This window comes from Notothenia coriiceps, unplaced genomic scaffold (assembly GCF_000735185.1).
Source record: "Notothenia coriiceps isolate Sejong01 unplaced genomic scaffold, NC01 NC01_scaffold00037246, whole genome shotgun sequence".
Lineage (NCBI taxonomy): Eukaryota > Metazoa > Chordata > Actinopteri > Perciformes > Nototheniidae > Notothenia > Notothenia coriiceps.
In genome coordinates, this window is record NW_011369947.1 from 25594269 (window position 1) to 25614098 (window position 19830).

At 39.5% G+C, this 19830-nt stretch overlaps 1 protein-coding gene across 1 annotated transcript; it reads left to right on the forward strand.

The window, feature by feature from the left end:
• The first annotated feature begins 4198 nt into the window (after positions 1-4198).
• On the forward strand, positions 4199-19260 carry LOC104966552 (zonadhesin). The gene is made up of 30 exons (XM_010795736.1): positions 4199-4432; positions 4634-4671; positions 4799-4864; positions 5532-5749; positions 5833-5905; positions 6319-6716; positions 7207-7771; positions 7909-8105; positions 8200-8589; positions 9049-9341; positions 9834-10099; positions 10445-10504; positions 10800-10937; positions 11035-11291; positions 11387-11471; positions 11628-11699; positions 11887-12021; positions 12148-12404; positions 12526-12610; positions 12714-12929; positions 13037-13174; positions 13535-13791; positions 13936-14020; positions 14110-14553; positions 14585-15514; positions 15932-16140; positions 16221-16377; positions 16469-16878; positions 17537-17666; positions 17797-19260. The coding sequence occupies exons 1-30, from the start codon at positions 4356-4358 to the stop codon at positions 17937-17939; spliced, it is 6789 nt and encodes a 2262-aa protein (XP_010794038.1). The 5' UTR covers positions 4199-4355; the 3' UTR covers positions 17940-19260.
• Positions 19261-19830: the final 570 nt, after the last annotated feature.

Here is a 19830-nt window from a genome sequence, read left to right on the forward strand (position 1 = left end):
ATGAAACAGAGGTTATTAATTGCTTTATTGCTTTATAAACACTTGTGCCTTTTTTGGGCCTGAAGGCAAAATGTTAACAAGTTTGACTTGTCCCTGTGAAATTAGGAAATGCTTTGGCAAGTCAAATGATTCAATGAATATTAAACAGATACTGTATATTGAGGTGTAATTTGTTTTGAAATACTTTTTTTATTTTTGCAAGAAAGCCATTGCTTGAACCTATACCTAATTTACATTCCTTTCGATGCTTTCTTTCACCCTTCAGTGAGTAACTATTCATTCTTGAAACCTGTTTGAAAATAGGTCATAAATTGTAGCTCCTGTAAGAATATGCCCATAAATGGTCAGGGGATTTAAACTGCAATGTTATAGACCCTCTTAATCAGTTACATATGTCCTCACATTCATGCACACAACTGTGAAGTATATATATTATATATGTGTAAACAGTACATATTATTGAAGTTCACAAGCACTCAATCGTCAGTTTTTTGGAGACCATACATGATAAACATTGGAGTAGAAACAAAATCCTGTGCAGAGTTTAGAAAATGTAAAAATGTCAACACACAATAAAGCTGTAAGAAGTGATATATATATATATATATTCCTTGAACTGCAGAAATAGGGCATCAACAAAGATTTCTGTTATAACTTGAGACAGGAAAAAGGGCTTGTTGTCTGGCCTATTTTTAAAAAAGTCTCCATCTGTGATGACCTTGACTCTACATTGAATTATTAATACCTCAGAGAGCAAAAAGATGATGGTACCAGTAGTCCTCATTTAATTCCAGCATACAAGGGAAGGGAGCGAGTATCTGAATGAGAGCTCAATAAAAGTATAAGTGCTAAAGCTTTGACATGAGGGAGAGTTTAGCGTCTGCCCTGTCTTAACCTGTGTTATCTATCAACTGTGACCTTGACCTGCTGCTACAGCTAAGGACATCTCTAGGGACTGCCGGCCGCTAAGACACAATCAGACTGGAAGGGAGATTTTCATATGGCATTGACTGGCCTATTCATAGAAGAAAGGCTGCATTGTGGATTGATTTTTCTGTTTTTCAGCAGGGGTGACCTTTGGGCGTGAGCCTGGTACAAACTGAACTCTAACAGAAGGTCGAAGAAATGCTTGAAGATACATGGTGGGGGACAGTTCCCAAGATTAAGGGGCAAAGGTTTTCATGTGTTAGGGTTATTCTCATAAAGAAATAGTTAGTTTGAACTGGGTGTCCATGTCTAGGAGCAAGATGGGAACAATCATCAAGGGGCAAAATGGGAACAATCACTGAAATACAGGGCTAGGAACACATATTTTCAGTCTCTCCTGATTTGGATTTGTTGTATTGCATTTCTTGACTCAGCTTACATAGCTTCTTGGTCAATCACTTGTCTTGTACCACAAACCAGAAATCTGGAACCAAAAGGCGAAAAATATATTTTTTAATACGCATTTTGGTTTCTCAATGGCGCCCCATAGTTTTGCATTAATTTGATTTGAAAGCTGTTCAAAAAACATACGTCAGAGATTGAACAAAGACCCACATTAGTGTTTCTGTTTAAGTGCTAGAGAGCTCAAAGCTGCCCAGATGCATCACAGTAAGAGAGCAAACTGAATCAATCTAAATGGTAAATGCCAGTACGACCCTTACGCTAAAAAGCACTAATAACAAACGGTCTGCCCATGACAAATATGCTGCAGTGCAATTGTGTTTCAATTGTCAATCAAACACAGACAGGAACAACCCCTTCTACCTGCTAATGGAATGTACATCTTCCGAAATACATTTGTTCTTCTTTTTAACAATAACGTATTATTAACAATATGTTAAACAACACATTGAGAAATGAGAAAAGCTGTTTGACCATCTGACAAGCAGTTCTGCTGAAGCATAATGGCCTCTTAACTCCCACCCACTAACACTGTACTGTATAGCTGTCTCCAAAATAAATCTGTTTCTCCTAAGTGCAAGTGGAAAATCACCAGTTAGATATTACAGATTGTTCTAGTATGTTTATCCGCTCACCACAATCTTAAGACTCGATTAGTCAGTATTTTTGCATTAGGCGTTTGCTCCTTTTTTTCCAAATTAATATTCCTCTGCTTACCAGGGTGTTCTTTTTTATAGCTGATAAACAGTAGAGCTAGCAGAGAGGACATTCAAAGAGCAAGCACAGCCTTATTAACTGTTAGTCATGGATCAGGGCATCTGTAGTCCACAAAGATCCTTGGAAAAGCCTGCAGTATATTGCTTTGCTCTCGGTCTTGGCCCCTTTCTCCCACTTCCTGTGGGCGAGGTTGATTATTAATGGGGTTTTTTTGTTGACTGAAGACATTCAGAAGCTTTAAAAAACAAGAACAGGTTTATGGATTTGTAATAGTGCAGCAATTTCTGATTGATGATGTCATTCTTTTTTTTTTTATACAGTAACAAAAAGGTATTTTGATTAGATTACCATTTAGCATTGTATTTCACCACTTTGGGTGATGCAGAAATGTTGCAACATAACTGACTGTATTGTCCACCAATAAGATGCATCAGGATAATGTCCTTGAAGAAGAGGACACCTTGATAAGTCACTTGAACTAACATGACCTCAGGATATGCCTTATCAACCGATAAACAACTCCATTCCAGTAATTATCATGGCTGTCTTAAAATAGAAACTATAATTCCATAAAACTATAACCCATTTGCATATTTGGGTGTAACATGTCTTAAATTAACCAGGCAGTGTACCAAGTATGTGCACAGTAAAAGGCACTAAGATAGTAAGTGTGACATGTTATCTGAATGAAGGCAAGCCTATACTGTATATGTGCTTCCTCAGAGTGTAAATACAGGTTTTGAATAAACATTGTGGAGCCATATATATCTGCTTTATTTCATGTTAAAGCCTTTGAACACATCAGTACCTGCTCTGTAGGGACAGTGTAAGTCAGTTTATAAGTAACTCATTTCCTGTGGCATTCATCACACACCTTAAACCCCTGAGACACAGCCTTGGTTATCTGTTTGGAAATCAGGCAGGTGTCTTTTTGAACATAGATTATCTCCTTAGGTAAGATAGTTAGTGTATTGCCGTCTCTTTGCAACAAGCAAAAAAACAGGAGGATAGTTTGTATTCTCTGTAGCGTCTGGTAGTAAATTCCTAACAAAGGGCTTCTTTTACGTTTGATAGTTTTAAAGAGCTCTAATATTTATTCTGTGCCACCCTATCTGTTGACACATACCGCCAGGGCTTCAGGAATGTCACAATATTGGATCAGACAGCAACACCCACACTATACATCTGTCTTATCACATTTTCTTTCACCTGTTGTATAGAGTCCACTGATATCTTTAACCAAACATGGTGTAGCAGAAACCTCTTTAAGCCTTTTGCAACACTTTTGTCAGAAAACCATGCACTTGTTTTGTAATTATCTCGACCATGGATTGCATAAGTTGATGTTCTTAATGGCTCATCTTTTTCTCTCTTATCTTTGCTAAGTGTTAACAATTCAGATACTTCGCTTTGATTTGCAAATAAATGTATCTCTGAATAGAAAACATTAGCAAATACATTTTTATTAAAATATATCTAAGAAACGTCTACGCTAAAGAGACTCGTGTTTGACGCCAAATATGAAAGTATATCTCAAACAGACAAAGGATCCATTGTGAGCAAAGCAAGTTGCAAGTTCCTGTTTCCATCATACACACCAACACATACATGTTCTTAATATTAAACACACATATTTGTAGCACAAATGCATCATTTTTTGTGTGGATATTTCTAAAGACTTCACTTTGTACTATATGCCTTTACAACTTTATCATTAACTATGGGAAAAGTGTTTTTAACAAATCAATGTGTTCATAAAGGTATTTATAAGTAAGTATAGCTTTTACATTAAATAACATTGGTGAGAAGTCCATAGTTGACATTGCACTCTTTGGTCAGAGATAACTTTTTTTTTTAACTAACCATTTTCTTTTCCGTTAACTTGGTTTTTATGCTTTTTATGACCTAGCGACAGTAACTGTGTCAGTTGCTTTCGTCTTTTGGAATATGTGAACGTCACAGACCGAGTCCAACCCCTTTCGTCCTGTACTCCAGTCCTCTATCTCCACCCACTGGTTACCTGGTTAGGTGGGGGGGATATAAAGGCTTTAAAACCTGTTCCTTCCTCCTGAGAACAACACAAGAGGGCCAGACCTCTGTGCCAAAGGGTCATTAATCAACTGCATTTCCACAGAGAGGTTACAAAACAGTTACCTCTCATCATTTATTCTTCAACTCATCAAAGACAGAGAGAGAGAGAGTATTAGTAACGGGAGAGCAGCTGGGAGGCTGCCGTTAAGAGATCAGCCATGCTTGGATGCATCTTCAAAGATTTGTTGGTCACAGTGACTCTACTCTTTCTAACTCAGACATGGACTCAGTGCAGGTGGGTGTCAAGATAATTACATTTTAACTGCCAAAATGAAGCTGATATGTTGTTTAAAAATAGGGTTGTAGCGGTTTTATTGAGTGAATAACATTTTGATTTTTGCTCAATGTTATTATTTAATCATTTCAATATTAGAATAACTTGTAGCAAAGAACAATGGAATAGAATACACAAATAGTTTTTCTATTTCTATTTCAGGGCTGAAGTTGCTTTACCAGATTGGAGAAAAAATGCAGGTATGACGTTTTACAATTACTAAAACTTGTGGATACTTTATATATTGTTGCAATTTATTAAATGACATTTAAAAAAAATCACACACTGACTTAAACCAATATTTGACTCATTGTTCTTCTTTCATAGAGTACGGTACACAGTGTTCCTACGACGGACCTAATCAGATTTGTGACTGGACCCAACTAAGAACAGGTACAGACAAAAGCTGAAAGGAAAATGAACTGCACATTTGAAAGCAAAATGTGTTTCTTTAAGGGAGGTTACAGTAAAGTGTGAGTTCACTTTGACAGTGAGAGACTGTGACTGTCATTTTGTTCCCACCCTTTTTGAAGAGGATTTGGAACAGCAGTCCACAGTTCTGTTATAATCTACAGGCGGGCTGTGACTGTGTGTCTGTACCTCGCTGCGTATCACTAAATGATCTGAAGCAGGCTAATAATCTTTTATAGCCTGATGTTCTCCCGGGGGCAGTCAAAGATGAGGGCCTGCACTTAAGGTTCAAAATTAGCGCAAAACACACTAAACTGCAATTCTGCATTTAATGATTATTGCACCACAACAGATGTACTTCTTTTTTTGATTACAATAACAGAGACGAGGGAATGGTTTGCTATTTTTTTAAGTAATAAAACTTATGGTCCGACATAAAAGCTTATTCCTAACCTGCGTGGTTAAAAATAAATGTCACTATTTGACTTGAGTGCTTTAAAAGGAATGGCGAGGCTATTGTCATTGGATTTGTACTTCAGAAGGTACTAATAAAACTAATAAACTAATAAAAAATGGAGTTTGATCACTTTTTATTATGTGGAAAAAACAGCTACTGATTACACTTTCTTACGGTCCTTTTCATCTGCAGGGGATGTGACTATTTTAGAGAGCGGTCCACTGGTGCTGGAGGGCGAAGCCTGTCTAGAGTTTTGGTATTTAGCCCCCGTTGCAGCTCATGGGACAGCACTCAGGACTCTGCTGAAGAGCAGCACGGGTCTGAGAGAAATCTGGACCTCACCTGTCCTCCCCAGGGATTCTTGGAGACAAGTGTTTGTCCCCTTGAACATCATCGAACCAGGGACTCAGGTAAAATGTCATATGATAAACAGTATTGGGGAATCAAAATATAGTACTGTTAAATAAAAAAACACAATCTGCTTCTGTATTAGGTTGTAATCGAAACAGTGTCCACGGAGGGACAGTTCACATTTAATCGTCTAGGTGTAAGAAGAGGCTCATGTGGTAAATATATATCTTTTTTTTATATTAATATAAGAACAGCCAACCTTTGATTCCTATGATAAAACAAAATCCTGTTATTTTCAGCTATGTATGGTGATAACAATGAGTATGCAAAACATAAACCAATACTGTCATAACACGTGTCAGCTTAGTGTCAGTGAAACAACAAAAGATCCTATTTCACCAAACTCTTCTTCTAAAGCTTTAAGATGTAAAAACAGTTTGAACTTAATATAAGGCAGTAAGAATGTTTTACTTATAATAAGTTATCAGTACATATTTGAATCACATGTTGAATAACTGTGATCATTAACATTAATCCACATACTGTATGTCAAGTTACTATTCAGTTATTCTAGCCAGATGGTGTTGTGATTATAACGTGATTGTTTACTCGGTCACATCCCCCCCAGGACAACAGTGTGATTCTAACACAGAGTTTTGGACAGATGAGTCCACCCGCTGCCTCTGTTCTGGGGGCCAGCTCTCCTGCTCTCCCACTCAGTGCCCTCAGGGCCAAATCTGCGGTCCTCAAATAGAAAGATCCAGTGGGATTCCCGCCTCTGGGATGTGCACTATACACAGTCACACAGACTGCAGCACTTTTGATGGAGTGCTCTTCCGCTTCATGGCCTCCTGCACCTACACGCTGGCTAAGACCTGCTCACCCTCTGAGACTCTGCCATTGTTCAGTGTGAAAGTAGTGAATGAGCAAAACTGGAACTCATCTCTGCCAACTGTTCAGGAGGTTATTGTGGACATGGGGAACTTCAGAGTGTCCCTGCTGAAAAGACAGACGCATCGCATTGTGGTGAGTCACTTTAAAAGAGAAAATAGATAATTAGAAATACATTAGTGTGATCTATTCCTGATGTATAGTTTATGTTATGTTTATTGTGCTCAGCTGTTTATTACTGTGTTTATCATCACCCATTAGGGAGACGATATTTTCAAGGGTAAAGAATATTTATTTCCTTCCTACACTATGTTCACCCCCTTTGGTGTCATAATGACTAAGAACTGCATGTACCATATACTTCAGGTTTGTGGCACCTTTCCGTTCTGGGGTAGTGAGTGTTGAGCTGGGAAATGTACTGAAACGAGCAGTTCCCCTATCTGCAGCCAACTCTACTGATAAACAGAGTTTATTGTAAAGTGCAGAGTTTAGTGGCATAATGTCCCAGACTTATCTCCCTTATCAATTCCCAGAAGGGTGCTTCTTATGCTAACTGTGAGGTACAGTCAGTCCATATTGCTGATGACAGCCAGTAAGAAAGTCTAAAACTTTAACTTTCCTTCAGGTTAATGGTGTCTGGAAGAAGCTTCCACTGAGCCTTAACAATGGCTCTGTCAAAGTCAAGAGCAACCCCGCTGCTGTTGTATTGGAAACCAGTTTTGGTCTCTCTGTCTCATATGACAACGCTGGTGCTGTCCAAGTCGCGCTGCCATCCACTTACTCTGACCAAGTCTGTGGCTTGTGCGGAAACTATAACCACCTCAGAGAAGATGACTTCAGAAAGCCAGATGGAACAAATGCCCATGATGCTACAGGTTTGGCTGAGAGCTGGCGGACTGGGCAAAGCACTTCCTCCTGTGATACCATTCTAGTACCACATCATTGTGACCCACTGGAGGAGGCAGAGTATGCCAGTGAGCTGTACTGTGGGGGCCTCCTCTCCAGCACCGGGCCCTTTGCTGGCTGCCTATCAGTTCTGGGGGCAGAGAGCTACTTCAGGGCCTGTGTGGTCGGCATGTGCTCTACCCACGGTGACACAGCGGTACTTTGTGAGACATTCCAGAGTTACACGGATATCTGCCAGGAGGCTGGAGTCACCATACCCACATTGAGGAACTCTACACTATGCCGTATGTTTCTTTAATGACCCTTTAATGGGCCATTTATTGACCCACTGATGAAAAATAAAAAAATAGTAAGAAATAATGACTTTAATAAAACAACAACAGTTCAAGCCCTTTCCTCTTTTCTTTGTTGCCCCTCTCAGCCCTTCAGTGTGGTGAGAACAGCCACTATAACTCATGTGCTGATGGCTGTCCCGAGATGTGCTCCGGTTTGGATGCAGTTGGCTCCTGTGGAAGCTGTGAGGAAAGATGCGAGTGTGACTCTGGCTTTAAACTCAGTGGGGGAAAGTGTGTCGCAGCAGAGGACTGTGGGTGCTGGGATAATGGAAAACACTATGAGGTAAGTGATGTAGATGAAACTGCAACAACTTTTAATTCACATTTTAACTTCCACACTGCTATAATTGAATCACTCAACTCTGTTTTGCCTGCAGAAAGGAGCATCATTCTCGAAAGGGGAGTGTGAGCAGCAGTGTCAGTGCGTGGGTACAAATGAGGTGCACTGCACCACAATGCAATGCTCAGACAATGATGTCTGTAAAGTCAAGGATGGGTTCAAAGGCTGCTTTCCTTTCAAACCTGCCACCTGCAGCGTGTATGGTGACCCACACTATATCACCTTTGATGGGATGGCATATGACTTTCAAGGGGGCTGCAGTTACACGCTGACTACCACGTGCGGAGGAGAAAGCTCAGTGCAGTTCACTGTGATTGGACACAACATGCATCTTCCCCACACAAATTTCACTCCATCCAAGCTGGAAGCTGTGGATCTCCAAGTTGACGATTTATACGTCACACTGAATCAGAGCGGGGAGGTCTATGTAAGCACGAAAAATTCTCTACATATCACACAATGCCAACTTTGTTATATCATTGGGTTAATGGAACGGAGGCTGTATGCAAATGTGTTACAGTCCATGCAAATGTGTCAATGACCTGTAAAGGTCAGGTCCTTACTGGATATAAAGAGTGCTTGTTCTGTTTTATTTATTGTCCTTCCTTAATTACCACAGCTCACAACTGTAAAATCAGCACACCCATGTTTATATGGTTAATGTATTACTCTGTGTAAAATCATTAGGGAAGTCACTTATCTAAAGTTAAGAACAAACAAATTTCGAGCTGACCTACTTTCCTTTGCCCTGAACTAGTTGGTCGATAAAAGGCTGCACTTAATATCCCAATAAAATTAAATAGTGCTGTGTTTTAATGCAAGACATTCTTAAGAAACTCAGTTCTCACAAATAACTATTACAAATAATACATTTTCCTCTCTTTAGGTGAATAAAAGCAGAGTCCGACTGCCCTATTCCACCAATGGATCATTTGGCTCAGTATGGGTCTACCTGAAGAACAATTATATCATCTTGGAAACAACCTTTGGCCTCAGAATGATAATAGACGCACAGAACAGACTCTTCCTCCACGTTGATGAACGCTACAAATATGAACTTTGCGGACTGTGTGGCACCTTCTCGGACCGTCAGGAGGATGACTTTGTGACGCCAGGAGGCCAAAATGCAACTGGTCCATTTGAGTTTGGTGACAGTTGGAAGGTGCCAGGCAATAACGAGTAAGCTATTCTTCTAAAATGGTATCTATACATATTTTAATGGAGATCACATGAATGCTGATAGTTCAATAAATACAAAAGGGAAAAGTGAGGCGTACCATCTCAAAAGAAAGTGAAGAAAACATGTTTTTAGCCACACTAGCTGTGTAGCATTTATTTTATTTCCACCTAAACTAAGATCAAGAACATGGAAAACATTATACCTTCTACTCATGTTAGCATAAACCCCTGCTAGGCCAAAGTACTGAAATATCTGACATTTTTTCTGTTAAGAGGCAGTTGTTTGTTCTTTGCAAATAAGTAATAGCCATTAGACCATTATCTTGAAACCAATCTGACATCTTGGCTTTCTTTGTAGTTTATGAATAACCTGAAGAAGTTGTCAAATTATGTTTTCCTCACATAAATAGTATTAATAAACCTTATCAACATATCCGTTTGTTCAAAGTGGAACAGAAATATCAGTATATCAGTCTAAACTTTCTCGTTCAGGTGTATTTCCCACCCAGATGATCCCAGACAATGTGAAGTTGATGAGGAGAATGAGGCCTACAATGAGTGCTACATCCTACTAGGGGACGCTTTCAAGCCCTGCCATGAAACCATTCACCCAAGCATCTACCTCAGCAATTGTGTGTATGACTTCTGTGCCACACGTGGTGACCGACACACACTATGTGAATCTCTTAAGTCCTATGCAGCAGCATGCCATGTTGCAGGAGTGGAGCTACCTCATTGGCAGACAGACACAGCCTGTGGTGAGTGTTTAGGTCAGACATTAGGATAAGAGTAACAGTGTGATTACTTTATAGTGTGTTTTCGACTTATGTCTAAGGATATTTAGTTGTGAGACAATTAATGAACATTTAAAAAAAAAAGTGTGTAATCTAAATGCATTTAAGATGAGAGGCAGTTTAACATATTAAGTATATTACCTAATTATTGATTTTCTTCAAAACGTTATGCTGTTGCTTTTAATTGTTAGGATTATGGCAGAGTCAACTGCAACTGGGCTGAGAGCCATGTCTGAGGCAATCTTTTTTTTCTGTATAAATATCTCCTATGAGGCCAAAAACGTTTTGGTTTTGTTGTCCCTATTTCAGCTGAACCCCCACCTACTACAACTCTTCCACCACCACCTTCAACTACTACAGATCAGACTTGTAAGAGCATTCAGGGTTGGGAATGTTTTTTGTTACTGGTTTGGATAACCAGTAGCAAAATTAAATTCATAATGAATCATTTCAAAACCAACTTTGGATTTACTTTGCTTGCCTTAAAAACAGATACAGTACTTAAATGCATACATTTATTAGAATAAATTAATAATATTTATCTACGGACTGGATGAAATCATGTTTTCTTGGGAAATGTATTTTTATCTACTTTTCATAATGTTATGTTCCTATGCATAATAAGCCATTGTCATTCTGATCTTGTTTATATGATTTTTCACAGTCTGTCCCATAAACTGTGACTTTGAAAATAATCTGTGTGGGTGGGAGCAGCTCATGCAGGACAGTTTTGATTGGACAAGACATTCAGGACCCACACCATCAAGCTTAACTGGCCCAAACCAAGACCACACCACTGGAGGTAAAACGTAATGTCAGGCGACGATATCACATCTGTAAAGTTGCTGCATTGATTTTAATTGTGCATTTTAGTAATGCTAATTTCAACTTTTCTGCAGCTGGTTTCTACATGTATATTGAAGGAAGTAGTGTAACACATGGAGATTCAGCTCGTCTTTGGAGCTCAATGTGCCATTATGATGGACCACTCTGCCTGAACTTCTGGTACCATATGTATGGTTCAGCCAACGCCATGGCCCTCAATATCTACCTGCTCAAAGACAATAAAGCTACTAAACTCTGGTCCATGATGAACAACCAAGGTCCAGAATGGCATCTAGGAAATGTTGATATCAGAGTGTCTGGTCCATTCCAAGTAAGTGACACATTACAGACAATATAATGGCCTAAAAGATTATATTATTGCAGTTGTATATTAAAACATTTATTTTTCCCTTTTACATCTTTTAGATTTTACTTGAGGGAATTCGAGGCTCCGATGCTCAATCAGATGTGGCCATCGATGACATTTCCATAAACTTTGGCTCATGTTTAGGTGACATTCATTTAACTAAACAAAGCATTTGATATTTGACTAAATATATATGACTTGAGGATACAAGGACATTTCTAATGCTACAAATAAATTATATTATCTCAAATCATGGCCATTTCTCAGGGTTTAAACATAACCAATAATGTCCTCCTTTAGGTAGTGTCCCTGGCCTGGTTAGTGGAACTGTGTTTCCCTCCTCAGATGTGGAAATCCTCCCCTCACACCCAGGTAAGTGCACAGGAAGCTTTTTTTATGGGCCAATTGTTTCTACGTGAGAAAGCTGATGTGTGGTTAGAATTGAACATGTATGTCTTGTGATTGTACTCCCAGTTAATGATTTTCTAAATTTGTAGGAAGTTGCCATGGTCCTTAATAGTTAGTTCCTGTTAATATGTTGCAAATGTTTCCCTTATAGTCTGCAATTTGGACTGTAGCTTCGATAGCAGTCTTTGTAGCTGGAGTCAGATGATCACAGATGCTTTTGACTGGACATGGCAAAGTGGTTCCACCACCACTCTGATGACTGGGCCCTCTGCGGACCACACTGGTGGTAATACACCCCTTTTCTATGTAATATTATAAATGATCACAGGTATGACACAGAGGTATTGAAAATATCTATCTCACCGTAGAAAGTGTATGTGAAAATATTGATCATTTCGCTTCTCATACTTAGATGGTCATTATCTTTACATCGAGGCCAGCAGCGTGACGCATGGAGACACGGCTCGTCTCATCAGCTCTGAGTGTTCTGACTCTGGTCCTCAGTGTCTGCAGTTCTGGTACCACATGCACGGCTCAGCAGATACAATGGGCCTCCATGTTTACCTGCTCCAGGACAGACTAGCAGAAGCTGTTTGGTGGAAGACTAATGACCAGGGAAATATGTGGCAAATGGCTCAGGTGGACATCAGAACAACTGGAGCTTTCCAGGTGCAACATATTCCACCTGGCACTCAAATGATTGAAATATTGTCAGCCAACGATGTTGTAGAAGTAAATTGTAACAATAAGAGACTGTAAAATAATAACTAATCATTTTTCCATAACTTAGATTATCATTGAGGGACGTAGAGGCTCCAATGAAGAGTCGGATTCGGCAATAGATGATGTAAAGCTTTATCGTGGACGATGCTCTGGTAAAAAAAACATGCACAGTGAATGAAAACCACTAAACCTTAAAAATGTGATATTCATCCCAAGGCTGTGTAATCTGATAATGTTTTAAATAAACTGTTGCAGATCTGAGTGGTGTTGAGTCAACAAGTCCTTCCAAACCTGATGGAAGCACAGCTTCTCCAAGTGTCCCTGTGCCATCCACTGCAGATCCAGAGCCCCCTCAGGTCGATGTAACTGCTCAGCCCTCTGAAGCAAATGTTACCATAACTCCCGTAGTGGCAGCAACAACCGACTTTAATAAGGACAACGTTACTGAAGCTCCAGATAACAGACACCCAGGTAAAGTTCTAATTCCACAGCAGCACATGTAACCCCGGCTGTCTGACCTTTTATACTTTTTTTGTGATTTCCAGTTAATTAAAGATATCTTTGACTTGTGTGTGTAGTATGCCAACTCAACTGCAACTATGAACAAGATCTATGTCAGTGGACCCAACTTGCTACTGATGTTATTGATTGGACAAGGCATAGTGGCTACACCCCAACTATAATGACTGGGCCTTCTTCAGATCACACTATGGGAGGTAATTAGCTTTCTCACACAAGCCATGTAACTTTTGTGTTGTACTGTCTGCACACCCTTTGCCAGTTTTAGCCACACAGTCAAGGTGAAAAACATTTTGGTTGTTGAAATAGTTCCTCCTCGTTCAACCAGAATTGTAAACTGTCAGGCTATGAGTTCCTGGTGTACTGTTTTACATAAAGGTAAGATATATTTCCGTTAACATCCTGAGGATGGGCAATTAAGAAATGTTTTGGATGTTAGTGTTTTGAGGACATTTGGATTGTCAACATTTAGCAACCATTTCAGTTGCATTTTGATATACCTTAAACTTATAGTATGCTATGCATTTTTTTTTCCAAACTCTTTTGTCCTTAACCAGGTGGCCAGTATCTTTACATCGAAGCCAACAGCGCGTCACATGGTGACACAGCTCGTCTCATTAGCTCTGAGTGTTCTGACTCTGGTCCTCAGTGTCTGCAGTTCTGGTACCACATGTACGGCTCAGCAGATACAATGGGCCTCCATGTTTACCTGCTCCAGGATAGATTAGCTGATGCTGTTTGGTGGAAGAGAAATGACCAAGGAAATATGTGGCACCTGGCTCAGGTGGACTTGGCAACATCTGGAGCTTTCCAGGTAAAATGTTATTCTCCTCATCTGACTAATGAGCAAAACTTGCAGAGCAAAACACAAAAAATGTACTACCTGAAAACATAAATGAGTAATTGGTCTTGTGCTGGTATAATGTACTTTAGCATGAACATGTGCAATTTATTTCAGGTTATATTTGAGGGGCGAATAGGTTCCAATGATCAGTCTGATGTTGCCATAGATGATGTATCACTTCATCGTGGACACTGCAGAGGTAACTATTTTCTCTTGCTGGCATTCAATTTTGTTCACACACATTGTAACTGGGAATGTGTCTGACTTGTTTGTGAAATATCATTACAGAACTAGCTCAACCAACAACCCCTGCTCCCACGACCTCCAACCCAGTTGCAACAGAAGGTACAGAGCTTCCTCAAGAGAATAACTCAACAAAACCACCATCAACAACTACCTTCACAACAACAATCCCCACAACAACAGTAGCTCCAACTGCTTCTGATACACAATCCCCTACAAAGCCAGACACAACAACAAGGCCACAGCTTTCAACAACCTCCAAACCAATAGAAACTACCACAACTGGCCCTGAAACTACAGCTAGACCCCAACCACCGACAACAGAGCACCCAGGAGTTGAACCCTCAGATCAACCAGAACCTGAAATTACAGAAAACCCTCAAACAACAGAAGGACAAGAGCATCCTGTTACATCTACTAATGAACCCCACGCTACAGATAGACCACAACCACCAACCACAGCTTCACCACAGCCACCACAAACAACACGTTAAAACCACAACCATCAACCACAGCTCACCACAGCCACACAAACTACACGTTAAACCACACCATCAACCACAGGCTTCACCACAGCCACCACAAACAACAGTTGAACCACAACCACCAACAACAGCTACACCACAGCCACCAAAAACAACAGTTGAACCACAACCACCAACTACAGCAGGACCACAACCTACAACAACTAATCAACCACATTCGACAACAGGTAGACCACAACCTACATCTGAAACTCTACCACAGCCAGAAACAACAGCTACACCACAGCCACCACAAACAACAGTTCAACCACAACCACCAACCACAGCTACACCAAAGCCATCACAAACAACAGTTGAACCAAAACCACCAACCACAGCTACAGCTACACCAAAGCCACCACAAACTACAGTTAAACCACAACCATCAACCACAGCTTCACCACAGCCACCACAAACAACAGTTGAACCACAACCACCAACAACAGCTACACCACAGCCACCAAAAACAACAGTTGAACCACAACCACCAACTACAGCAGGACCACAACCTACAACAACTAATCAACCACATTCGACAACAGGTAGACCACAACCTACATCTGAAACTCTACCACAGCCAGAAACAACAGCTACACCACAGCCACCACAAACAACAGTTCAACCACAACCACCAACCACAGCTACACCAAAGCCATCACAAACAACAGTTGAACCAAAACCACCAACCACAGCTACAGCTACACCAAAGCCATCAGAAACTACAGTTCAACCACAACCACCAACCACAGCTACACCAAAGCCACCACAAACAACAGTTCAACCACAACCACCAACCACAGCAGGACCACAACCCACATCAACTAATAAACCACATTCAACAACAGGTAGTCCGCAGCCTACAACTATAGCTACACCACCATCAACAACAATGGCAAGACCTCAACCACCAGTTACCCCTGTACCAAGTAAGTTCAAAGTATTTCCGTATATACATGGACTGGGTATAATATATACTTTAAACCTCACAGGTTAGGCACCATTGACAGCTGAGGCTTTGGGCATGTTCATATTTGTGACGAAATGTCACCTCCTCTAGTGTGATTAACAAAAAAAACATTACAGTATGTAAACCAAAACACTTTAGTTATCCAGAACAACAAAGTGTTGAAAAGGACATGATTATCTAGTCTCACTTTATTGACATTAAACCCTAAAAAAAAAGCTTAATAATTTCATATTATGACATGATGTTTGATTGTAAGTGCTTGTGAAATGTGATATGTGGCTTTGACTTACCACTCAGCCCTGGTTGTATAGACCTTTGTATTGACCTTTTGTTGTTTATCATGTTAAGCTTGAGAATATACACTCTTTCTCTTTAGCACCCTCTTGTCCAGAGAACAGTCACTACACCACTTGTATCCCTGCCTGCAGTCCAACCTGCACACACCTGAATGGCCCACCACGTTGCACTGAAGATGAGGGTTGTGTGCAGGGATGTGTATGTGATGAAGGCTTTGTTCAGAAAAAGACGGTTTGTGTGCCTATCGAACAATGTGGTTGTGTGGAAAGGAATGGCACCAAATATGATGTGAGTGACAGAGTAGCTCTTCATCAAAGTCACATGTTTTTTACAGTATAAAATACTTACGGCTACTTTTGTTTTGTCAGTTCTCTGATGTGTGGTACACTAATCACTGCAGTCAGAAATGTGAATGTGAGAAAGACCATGGCGTGGGTCAGATTGACTGCGATGACAAAGAAGAGTGCGATGGAAATGCTGTTTGCCTTCAAAATGATGAGGGCAATTATTACTGCCAGTCTACAGGTACTGCAAGTGTCACCATTTAACTCTTTTTAATTGTGATACATCTTAACCATGTTACATCTTGTGAAATCATTTATGAATTTCTTCACAGGCTTCAGTGAGTGCACCATCAGGGAAGACCCTGAATACAGATCATTTGATCAAATGAAACACGACTTTGAGGGTGACCACTCGTATGTGCTGGTCCGGACCAACAACTTGCCAAATAACCTTCCACATGTCTACATCGAGGGTATCAACACTGTAAAGGATGAGGATGATAGTCATCAACATGACGACAGCAGCAGTGAAGAAGACCACAGTCGCAGAGTTAGGGATGATGATGATGATGATGAAGATGACCATGATAATGACCATGATGATGACCATGACCACGATGATGATGATGATAGCAAACATGATCACTCAAGTGAAGAGCACAAGGAGAACCACAGTTTACAAGAGCTTAAGATCAGAGTGTATGATCATACTGTGGTATTAAAGAAAAACCGGAGGCTGGTTGTAAGTATCAAAGACATTTCTAACAATATTGTTCTTTCCATGTCATTAAACTGTGGCTCCTTCATAGCAGGTACATTACGATAAGATCATCATATTCTTGCAAGCCCAAAGACATCTGTGAAAGCGCTGAGTGGAATAACCAGTGTTTCTTGTTACAACAGCATAAATGCAACTGATGCATGCTGTGTCTTTCTTTGTAATGTGAGATTTCCCTCTTGGCCATGCTGTAAGGACTTTAGCAATGGAGGATGGAATTTTTTTTTACAAAGTGTGGCGCTCATAAACAGTGCTGTAGTCAGTGGCACTAAACTCAGTACAAATGAGTCTGATAATGTTGTTTTTTGTAAAGAGTTCTGAAGAAACGGATTTAGATTGTGCTGCAATGACAGGGGCCACTTGAAAAGTGATTACTATAAATTAACCTGACAGAGACATGTTAATTATGTTATGTTAAGGTTGAAAAGAACCATCTTGTGGGGACTATGAATGTTTGTACCAAATATTGTTGCCAATGTATCCAATAGCTGTCGAGATTGTTCAGTCTCAACAACCATCACTACAGTAACACTGACACAAATGGCTAAAACTTAATATTGTATCAGACAAGTCTACTTAATATAAGTTACATTGGGAATTACCCCTCTCTGTCCCCCTCCAGGTGGATGGAAGGAGAACAAAAATTCCCGCCTCACCGACTGCTGGTCTAAAAATCTGGGAACATTCTTCTCGCATCTACCTGAAGACCGACTTTGGCCTCTCCGTGGAGTTTGACGGCCACAGCAGAGCAGGTAATTCATCAACAAATCCTTAAATCACAATTCATAATTTCATACATTGTCAGTTAATGAGTAATTCTTTTCTGGAAGAGAGTTAAAGACGTAATAAGGTAATGCTCTGTTGTTGATGTTGTTTCTGCAGAGATCATTCTACCCCGCATATATAAAAGGAAAGTTGGGGGTCTGTGTGGGAACTTTGACGGTAAAAAGGAGAATGACATGATGAAGCCAGATGGTACCAGGGCCAAGAACGTTCAAGAGTTTGGAGAGAGCTGGAGAGTGTGAAAGATTGGTGGACGTCGGGATAAGACATCAAAAGTACTCTGTGGAAATGTTGACGACTAGTTGTAACATCACTGTGGCATTCACAAAAAAGCTCAACACTGATGAACCCTTACCCTAATAAAAACTTAAGAGTTAAGGAGATTTCAGTTTTTCCTTAAACAGCATGTCATCTCCAAACCTAAGCTGCCAAAATGTGACTTGGAACAAACATAACCTGTAGCCATGAAGACTTTAAAAGGACTTGGACTATAAAAATGTTATACACACTAACTATATCATAGTAAAATAAGACATGTCTGCTGTTTACACCGTTTTCTGGGATTTTGCATTGTTTCAAGAATGTGATGTCCAACGTTCAAGTCCATTTTTTAAGAACTAACAAACTTTCATGAAATATCTCACATCTTTAATTTTTTCAAGAAATCCTTGTACTCCTTGTGAGATATATCAGATGTTGTCCGTTGTCCTTAGGGTAAAGTATTTGTTATGCATGACAATACAATGATGTATCAATATCCAATATTGTTGGAAAGAAACTCTATGTAACTTGTACCTGTTCATAAAGTGTATTTGAATGACAAATGATTAAGTACTGTGGTTACATTGGTGTAGCCATTAGTCTAGACATTTCCGTCTCAAGTGTAGCTACAACTGCATTCTTGACATTTCTACAGTCTGTGTCTGATAATTACAGTAAGAAAAACGTTTACACAACTTCTGTAACATGATTATAATTCTGAAGACAAAGGCAGATGTATTTTCTGTGAAGACAATAGGATTATTGTCATCACGAGTGTACCTATAAATAAGCCGTTGTTACACTCAACAGCGACAGAGTCATGGGTCGGTTTTCATTTTGCTGCTTTGTCCTGTCGAGCTTGCTACCTCTCTGTAATGGTGAGTAAAACATCATTTAATATTGAACAATTTACCAAAGTAATATCGTGGTATAATTATCTTAATTTCATTTTTTTCAGTTTCTTATCGATAGAAGATTTAGAATACACAGTTACAACAATTGTTTTAATCATGACCTAGTTTTTTGTTGTTTGACCTGATTGTAACGAGCCAAATAAATAATCGAATTAATAATCTAAATTGACATGACTCACCTGATTATATTTTTTTCCAAATAATAATGGTAGATTATTCAAATGGGTCTCATATGTGCAGTTCCACCTAAAATACAAATAAATATGCTGGATCAGGTCATTGACCCTGCCTACTTGTGGTGGAAAACATGGCTGGAATCTTATATCGCAGTACATGTTACTTTATATCAGGGTAATGGTTTATGCAGTAGTCACTTTGTAAATTCAAGAAATGAAAATTAACACACAGTGCTTCATATTTAAGTATTGTTTTGGTATTCCCATAAAAACAATTGCCTCCAATGAGACATTTGAAACAAAACTTGAAACAGTTAAACTGAAATTGTGTCCAAATGGAAACGTTAAGGTTCTTGACAACAACTTCATGTGAGAAGGGTTTCAAAGTGTTCAAGTGCTGACTTTAGTCCCTGCAATTAAAACCAATAAAACAAAGACAACAAAATCTTGACTTTACCTGGAGAATTTTCTCTTCAAAACCTGAATGAATGTTGGACAAACACACACTTTTTTAATTTACATTTTAAAATGTATAAATTAAAACAAAGTAAATGTAGAAGAGACAAGGAAGAGTAGTTCCTTAAATAGGAATTCATTTTAGAATGTGTGATTTTCTCTTAAACTTGGAAATAGACACTTCACTAAAACCATTTTATAGGAAAGATTGAACAACATCAATGGTGTTAACTTTGATATCCATGCAAGTCACCTCTTTCAGCTCAAGCAAATGCTGAACTTAAATGTTCTTGTTTTATGTATTCCATTGAAATGACATGTCATTG

What these genes read in the sequence shown, in the direction of transcription:
- LOC104966552 (XM_010795736.1), top strand. Translation starts at nt 4,356, where the DNA reads ATGCTTGGATGCATCTTCAAAGATTTGTTGGTCACAGTGACTCTACTC. An exon ending in GAGTGTCTGGTCCATTCCAA is followed by an intron (nt 11,292 to 11,386) that starts GTAAGTGACACA and finishes TACATCTTTTAG; the next exon opens with ATTTTACTTGAGGGAATTCG. An exon ending in AATCCTCCCCTCACACCCAG is followed by an intron (nt 11,700 to 11,886) that starts GTAAGTGCACAG and finishes TTTCCCTTATAG; the next exon opens with TCTGCAATTTGGACTGTAGC.